Consider the following 8155-nt stretch of genomic DNA (forward strand, 5'->3'; position numbering starts at 1 on the left):
CTGCCTTGCAGCCAGCCAAGGACTGCAGCGCCTCCCGATGGTCCTCCGGCTGATGTACGGACTGGCCTCCCCCAGGGGGATATCAGCAAACCCTGAGAGTTAAAAACAATGAAATAAAACACAAAAACGTGGATCTTTGCTGCATCCTGTGTAATGATTTACTGGTTTTCTCCCAGTGATCCACCAGATCCCCTCACTGACCTTTCTGCACCAGGTCAGGCAGGCCCTCTGGTCTGAACTCTTCGTCGTCCTGTTCTCCTCTTCCTCTGGGCGTCGCGGTGTTGGCTTTCAGTTTCTTCGTCAGGTTGTGCAGAGCCTCCTGGGCGCCGTCTCTGTCGCTGATTTCCTTATGACCCCGTTTCCCCGGAGACGATCCCTGCGGAGAGCTCGCCGTTGTCGTGGGAACCACATTCTCCGTGTTTTCACTCATTTTTTCTTCCTGGTGTCTGGAGGAGGACTTCCTCGCTGAACGCCGGTGGGTTTCAGGAGGGGCCTTGGCTTCATTTGCAGGCTGGCTGGCAGCGAGCTGCTCCAGTCGGGTCTTCAGCGCGTCGTTGCTCTCCTCCAGCTTGTGGACCTTAACCATCAGACTGCAGTATTTCTCCATGCTCTCGTCGGCCTCGGTGCTCTTCTCCTCCAGAAGCGCGTTAACCTCGTCCAGCTCCTTCCTGATCTCCTCCAGCTCCCTTTCCTTCTCCGCTCTCACTCCCTCCAGAGCAGCCGCTCGCTCCTTCACCTCTCCCTCCTTTTGCTTCAGTTCTTGTCGTCTTTCCTCAGCCTCTGCCGTTTTTTTCTCCAGGGCGGTTTTCAGTTCTTCCACTTCTTTCCTCCTGGCCTCTGCCTCCGACCTCAGCTGGGTCGCCTCAGCCTGCAACTCCTCACTGCTCCTTCCTCCTTCTGACACAAGAGACATTTACACACGATGCATCAGGTAAGTTTACATCAAATTCATTTTTAGCCGCTTCTCCTTGAATTACAGTTTCATTTAATGCAAAAAGTCAAACTTGTATAGATCAAGATGCTAAATGTGTATTTCAGTTCATTTTGATGTTCTGGCTTACAGCTAATGAAAACACAAAATTCTGTTTTAGATTCACTGGAAAAATACAAAATCTTACCAAGTAGTTTTTGTCCAGTTTCTAGAGCAAATATCTTAGTATGCTTGAAATAAGACAAAACTAACTTACAACAAACCTTTAAATACAAAATATGAGTTTAAGTCATTGATTCTTTAATAAATATGAGTTACAGTTTGTAATAATCTGCTGGTGGATCACACCTGAGCTGCTTAGGATGTTCTGCTTCTCCTGCTCCAGCTGTTTGCAGGCCTTCATCCAGAGGTTAATTTTGCTCAGAGCAGAGTCTCTCTCTTTCGTCAGACGAGCCAAGCTGGATGTTAATTCAGAGACCTGGATGCAGAGAAGAGAATATTGCATATGAAGCACATTCATTTTAGACCAGTTTAGGACTTTGAAGATGTAGAAGGACAGGACATTTTTTGTCCCTCTGCACCAGACGGGACATGTTTCGGCCTGATGCTCCAGCATACCTGCTCACTGATCTGGGTCATGGATCGTTTGCGTGTCTCCAGTTCTTCTTCCATGGAGGCGACTGTTTTCTGGAGAGCCTCATGTTCCTGTGTGAGCCTCTCCTTCTCCTCTGTTGCCTGCTGCTTCTCTTCCTCCAGCAGAGAAAGAGCTGAAGACAGGTTGTTCTTCTCCTCTTCCATCATCAACAGTGAGGATTGCAACTCCTCAGTTTCTGCCTCTAACCTCAGCTTTTCCTGCTCCAGTGAGGAGACGGTTTGTTGGAGGTTCTGTTTCTCCGTTTCTACCAACGAGATCTTGGACTGAAGCTTTACTCTCTTCTCTTCCAACTCTGTTTTCTCCTGATCTGCCTTTGCTTTCTCTTGGCTCACAGACACCAGAGCAGACTGAAGCTCGTCTCTCTCCTGTTCTAGCTGTTCATTTCTTTCCTCTAATTGTTTCTTCTCTGCTGCGAATGATTCTGCCTTATTCTCTTTCTCCTTCTCCAAAGTGAGGATTTCTTCCTCTTTAGCTTGAGCAAGTGTTTTAAGATCCTTTATTTCTTCCCCTAAAGACTCAATAGTTGTCCTGAGGTCGTTGTTTTCCCTTTCCGACTCCGTCAGCTGGCCCTGAAGGTCTCCGACTCGCACACTTTGTCTCTCTGCTTCCTCTCTCGTCCATTTCTCCAGCTCCTCCAGTCTTTGTCTCTGTCTGTCTTCTTCTTGTCTTCTGTCCACCTCTGCTTTCTCCAAACCCTGTTCCAGTTTGTCCGTAGCTGCCTTCAGCTCCTCTATCTCTACATTTTTCATGTCCAGCTCTCTCTCTAAATGAGCTTTCTCAGATCTCAGAGTGTCCAGAGCGGCGGACAGCTCAGTCAGTTTCTCATTCAGCTCTTTCTTCTCTTCCTCCACCTAAAATAATGAACAGAGTGGAAAAGCAACCAGGAGAAACATTCACATTGAATAAAAGTGTCTTAAATGTTCTTTACAAGAAATACAGACTATCATATAATCCTTTAAACTTTGAAAGTCTGATATTTTATGCAAACATTAGTTTCTTGTTTTTGTGGCGCTGCTAGCACAGCCTGTCAAGTTGATTTATCTGCCTATACAACAAGTACTTTTTCATGAAAGCTCGGGCTAGTTAGCATGGCCACTGATGATGGCGTTTAATTCAAAAAATACTTTATTTATCCCAAAGGGAAATTAAATGTAACTCATATAATCCAAATTTGTCAAAGAGTTATTGTAGTTCAGGGTTTCCCCCAGAAAACTTGCTAAGCCCGGTGGTCGGGGCGTCGAGTTGGTCCACCGGCGGTCCACCTTGTTTTTGTATTAAAAGATGTTAAGTTGACAGGAAATGTAAAAGTATTACTGTGTAATTATATGTTACGGGAAAAGATCTTGAGTGAAATGTTATTTAAACCCACAACTAGTCTAAAAACAGCAAATTTGCACTTTTGTTTAATCCAAATTAAGTCATCAGCTCCATCAGGCCCCCAGGGCTTAAGGGGCCCGATAGACGCTAATATTTTAAAACCGACCACAGATACATAAATGTAACACTTGTTTATTGAGATTATCAATCTTGTTAAATTTTATTCAATTGTTTAGGCATAGATAAATTAAATGATTTTAAATTGTTTAACATTTAAATACAAGATTTTAAGGAGCTGGTAAGTTTACTTTGTAAAACTTCAAAGAAAAATATTCATAGTTAGATTGTTTTGTTACCATAGCAACAATATGATGCTGTGAGTTTAGTCTTTGAATTTACAAATACAAATTAGTAAACTGCGACTATAACTTATTGCTTTTTAGGCTGGCCAATTAAACTACTCCCTTCTCCCATATTTCACTAAATCAAACACAGAAGCTGTTAGAGGTGCTGATATTTTTAGCAACAAAAGGGGCCCCTAAGTCAGATTCTGCTCCAGGCCTCATGCAGCCTTAGACCGGCCCTGCATGATGAGGTAATCTGCTGCACTACGTAGATGTAAACATCGCATATAATTGTTCGTTCACAAAGATAAATCGTTCTCACCGCTCCACAACGCGCCTCTGAATTCGCTACAAGTTATTCCTGCGGTTCACACTGAGCTGCACAACCAGAGCTAACGCAGAGGGTTTTAAACTCTTACCTAGAGTTCTCCAAAGGATCATAATTCCTCACAGTAGGTTTATGTAAATATCCATACAGGTCAGTCTGTGTCCAGTTTGAGTGAAAGGAGGCGCGCGCGATCCCGCTGAGGTAAAGCAGCGGCAGCGCGCGAGGCAAAGCGCAGAAGCGCCAGCTGTCGAGTTTAAATGCATAAACTATAAACCTATCCTTAAGGATAAATCTGCTCTGCTAGTGAAATGCTAAGAGCAAAAGGGACGCTTGCAGCCTGGCTTTAAAAACAAAAAAACAACANACAAAAAACAGCTGGGTGTGAACCTATTATTGCATAATAGGTTCCCTTTAAATATTTTTTAAAGATTGCTAGAAAGTCAAAACAAAAACCTTTGGCCATCTCGAGTCCTTCCAACATCTCCATGGCGTCAGTGAGTTGACATCTAGACGTTTCCAGTTGCAGACTAAGTGAGTCCCTCTCCTCCAGCAGCTGCGTCACCTGAACAGCAGACATGATTTTCACCTCCATCCCTAAAGTCACAATCCAATTCAAATTAAATCATTTCTTCCTCCTACCTGATCAGAAAGACTCTTCTTCTCCTCCAAAGCGGAGCTCAGCTGCTCCTCTGCAGCCTGAACTTTCTCCTCCAGCTTCTGAGCTTGGACTTCCAGCTCTGCTCTCAGCTGCAGCTCAGAGGTCAGCAGATCAAACTCTGACCACAGCGTCTTCGGTTCACCCTGCTGCTTCATTTCTGCATCAACGTCTTTCACCGGCCAAGACTCGTCTCCTGATGGACACATGGATGTAAGTAAGACCTCAAGTTCATTTAGAATGACATCAGACAGTTTAACATTGTTTTTCAAGTCTTTGACTAGGCCATTCTAACCCAGTTATCATNGTTGGAGTGTTTCTGTTACCTTACTCCTCTCCTCTTCCAGCTCAGCTTTTGCCGCTTCGGCCTGTTGGAGACGATAAAGTTCAGCTTTTTAACAACGTTCTGTCACCGTACAACCTCAAAATGACTTTATCATGACTTGATGTGACAAAAAGGGTGAAAAATAAAAACATGGAAGGAAAATAATTTAACATTTTTTATATCTGAAAAGTGTGGATTAGTGATTAGTTTATCAGACGCATGTTGATACTTAAATATTGACTAAATCTAATGAACACAAAAAATAAAACTATGCATCCTTTTCTTTTAGCTCCGCATTACGTCACATAAATTCCAGTGAAGTTTGTGTTTGTTTATGGAAAAATGTAAACAAATTAATAAATATTCAACATAAACATCTTTCAAGGCTCTACATATTCGCCGTTATATCCACCTGCAACATGGCCTCCTCTAGATTTTGCTCAAATTCGTCTTTTTCTCGCTCCAGCGCATCGATGCGATCCTGCAGCGAGTCGGACTTCCTCTGAGCAGCTGCAGACACACAAAGACGCGTTTAGACCAAAAACTCGCAAATAAAAACAGCAGCTGGTCGTTCTTTGTGAACACATAGTCGGTACCTTTGAGCAGCTCTCCCATGTTCTTCTTCTTCCTCTCGTCTGACTCGATGCGGACCTGGAGCTTCTCGATGCCCGTCCTCATCTGCCGGACTTCCTCCTGAGTGGAGTTCAGCCGAGATGCGATTTCTCCTTTCTCCAGCAGCGACGACTCCAGAGACTGGGAGAGGCGACGCACTTCTCCCTCTAAAGCCTAAACAGCAAACAAACCAGGAAGTTTGGACACTTTCCCCACAGTGAAGTTCAAGCAATTTTAAGGTAAGTTTTTTAACTTTTCCAGCACATTTTGGAGATAAAAACTATTCAAATAAATGTATAAAATACAGTTTCAATTCACCATTATGTGATATTATTAATTACTGTTATTAATGTCTTAATAGATTCAACAGAAGGGAAAAGGTAAATTAAAATGTGCCAAAATTTTATGTTTTGAAATGTCTCACGCCTTATACACCGGACTGAACAAAACACTCACAAAAAAATCCAAAATTTCAATTTAACATATAAAATATAAGCTAACATTTATTTTAATTACACATATGAGTAAGTCATTGAGTCATTAACAATAATAAATAATCATCACATTGAAACATCCCAACAAATTGTGTTATGCTCAAATTAAATGCTGAAGAAAGTTACAAGAAAAACTTTTTTTATTTTTTGCATTATTCAAATAGAAATAATTTTGGTAATTTTAATTGAAAGCAGCGGCTTCGAAAGGTAAGTTTAGTCTGATTTAACTCCAGACAGTGAGAAAATTTGTCTTTTTATTAGATATGTGAAAATATCTGGTTTCAAATGTAAATGTTACTTTACATTGAACTTTATTATAAAACTGTGCATTTTGAATATCAGGCACTTCAATGATTTTATACAAAAATCAAAGACTTTCTGCACCTTGGAAACACCTGCAGAGGCGTGGATGTCAGATTTTCTCCCCACTGACTGAAAGGTTTGCTCTGAACTCACCTGGATTTTTCCGGCCATGGACTCGGTGTTTTGGTTGGTAGACGTGTGATCTTCTTCCATCTCGTGGAGGTGGCTCAGCAGCCCCTCCTTCTCCCTGTTATGCTTAGAAATTGCCTCTTCCAGAACCACAACCTGCTGCAAAAACTTGACAAAAAAGAGACAGAAATCAGATATTACAACTATAAATACAAACAGTTCATTAAGTTTTTACAATTAAACAAACATCTCTATTTAATTGTGGTTTTAACATGGATCTTTAGATAAATTTACCCCAAGGATCCTAAAATGTGTTCATTACCTGCTCCCTCTCTGCCTTCACTCTCTCCATGCCGCTTTGCAGACTTTCGTACTCCTTCCTTCCGACCCGGATGTCTTCCTCCAGGATGGAGATTAAATTTCTGGTCTCCAGGTTTGTCTTCTCCAAACCGTGAACTTTGTCCCTCCAATGACATAAAGACTGACTCAACTCATCTCGGTCTTCAGAGCACGACACGAGTTCGGCTCTCAGCTGGGTCGTCTGGAGAAAAACAAACACTGGCAAAGATTAACCGCTGGAAACCTGATCGGGACGCTCACAATTCAAGAAGGGCTGAAACGATTAATCGGACTAAACGTGATTACTCGATTGGTGAAATCATCGCCAACTAATTTAGTAATTGATTAATCGTCAACTGGAGAATACAGACTTAAAAAAACAGGCTAGTCAGAGCAGTAATTGAGCCGAAGCTGTAAAAATAAATACATTTTGCATTTAAGATTAAAAAATAAATAAAACTCTTCTTTTGTAAATATGATCTACCTAGATCTCCTCAAGTGGCATTTTTAGCTTCACCTGGTTCATATTCTGTAAAAAACAAAACAAAAAAACACACCTAATTTTAAACACCTTTTGCTTTCCAACAACAAGGATAATAATCTCCAGGTTACCCCCACCCTGTATTGATGTTAAGTCAAGCAGAAGTGGCCGAGCTTTTCACATTATTTAAGTATTTTTTAGCTGCAGATGCTTCATTTGCTACAAATTATCAAAAATACACTAAAGGAATGTTATGTTGTTGCATTTCAGGCAGTAAAATGTTTATTTTCTTATTTAAGAATTATTTGCTTATTTGTATCTTTTAGTGTAATTTTAATATTGTATAAAAAAAGACATTAAAATTCTGCAGAATCTGATCATTTTTGTCCTGTTAATGGATTGGCAGAATAATTGATTACTAAAATAATTTGCAGCTCTACATTGAGACATGCTTAAGAAGCTGATACCATCCAACCTGCACTGCTAATAATTAGCAACACAAGGCTCCATCATCAGTGATGTTCCTTAAGTCAATTAGTGTTTCCAGCTGAGAAATGGATGAAAATATTAAATAGATGGATGAGAGCCTGGAGAAGGATGGTAAATAGATGGACAACTAGAAGAATTATGTAAATGATCACAGGAAATGAAAAGTGGATGGATGATGTGATGTTGGACAAAGAGAAAACAAACGATGGACTAATGGATGACAAAATTAGAGAAAATCTGGAGACAAGAACATTTTTCATTAGATTTTTCTCTGTGGTCGTCCAAACCTGGAAGGACCTAAACACCAGACTATTGAAACATCCGTTGATGCAGACAGGTGAATTTATTTAAATCAGGGCGCTGACCTCCGAAAGGAGAGCTTCTATCTGCTGTATCCGTCCTGAATAAGTCTTCCTCTGGGTCTCCAGCTCCTCCGTAAGCCTGCAGCTTTCTGCCTGCATGCTCTCCAGTTCAGACTCCATTCCCAGGATGTGCTGCTCCAGGTTTGCTTTTTCAGAGCGGACCCTCTTCAACTCGCTCTCCTGCTGAAGGAACTTCTCATCCCATCCGCCTGCAGAACCAGAACAAACTCTCCTCAATGCCTGGAATGCATCGTCAAACCTGCTTCCTTGAACAGGACAGGCCTACAAAACATTTTAATTACATTTTTTACATATAATCATTGTTAGATAATGAAATTATAGTCTGGTCAATTATTTTCAGAATGAGCGGTTTTAGGGCCTCTGTCACTTT

The 8155-nt window shown here is 41.4% G+C and overlaps 2 protein-coding genes and 1 long non-coding RNA gene across 3 annotated transcripts in view; 1 reads left to right on the forward strand and 2 right to left on the reverse strand.

Annotated features, from left to right (window-relative positions):
* Positions 1-8155, reverse strand: part of cenpf (centromere protein F) — a 33550-nt gene that overhangs the window by 12652 nt on the left and 12743 nt on the right. The window contains exons 22-28 of the mRNA XM_016670350.1: positions 7768-7973; positions 6416-6634; positions 6118-6261; positions 5152-5341; positions 4968-5065; positions 4215-4520; positions 4029-4137 (exon numbers count right to left, since the gene is read on the reverse strand). Coding sequence (XP_016525836.1) covers positions 4029-4137; positions 4215-4520; positions 4968-5065; positions 5152-5341; positions 6118-6261; positions 6416-6634; positions 7768-7973 — 1272 coding nt within the window. The remainder of the gene's footprint in view (positions 1-4028; positions 4138-4214; positions 4521-4967; positions 5066-5151; positions 5342-6117; positions 6262-6415; positions 6635-7767; positions 7974-8155) is intronic.
* Positions 2387-8127, reverse strand: LOC107835962 (centromere protein F-like). The gene is made up of 6 exons (XM_016670370.1): positions 7768-8127; positions 6416-6634; positions 6118-6261; positions 4968-5341; positions 4557-4598; positions 2387-2437 (listed from the first exon to the last, which is right to left on the reverse strand). Exons 1-4 carry the CDS (start codon positions 7882-7884, stop codon positions 4985-4987), a joined length of 837 nt encoding a protein of 278 aa, XP_016525856.1. The 5' UTR covers positions 7885-8127; the 3' UTR covers positions 2387-2437; positions 4557-4598; positions 4968-4984.
* LOC107835963 (uncharacterized) lies at positions 5322-7128 on the forward strand. The gene is made up of 3 exons (XR_001661807.1): positions 5322-5406; positions 6458-6526; positions 6603-7128. It is a non-coding gene; the product is annotated as an uncharacterized LOC107835963 (long non-coding RNA).

Source organism: Poecilia formosa, unplaced genomic scaffold (assembly GCF_000485575.1).
Source record: "Poecilia formosa unplaced genomic scaffold, Poecilia_formosa-5.1.2 Scaffold33, whole genome shotgun sequence".
In the NCBI taxonomy this organism is placed as follows: Eukaryota; Metazoa; Chordata; class Actinopteri; order Cyprinodontiformes; family Poeciliidae; genus Poecilia; species Poecilia formosa.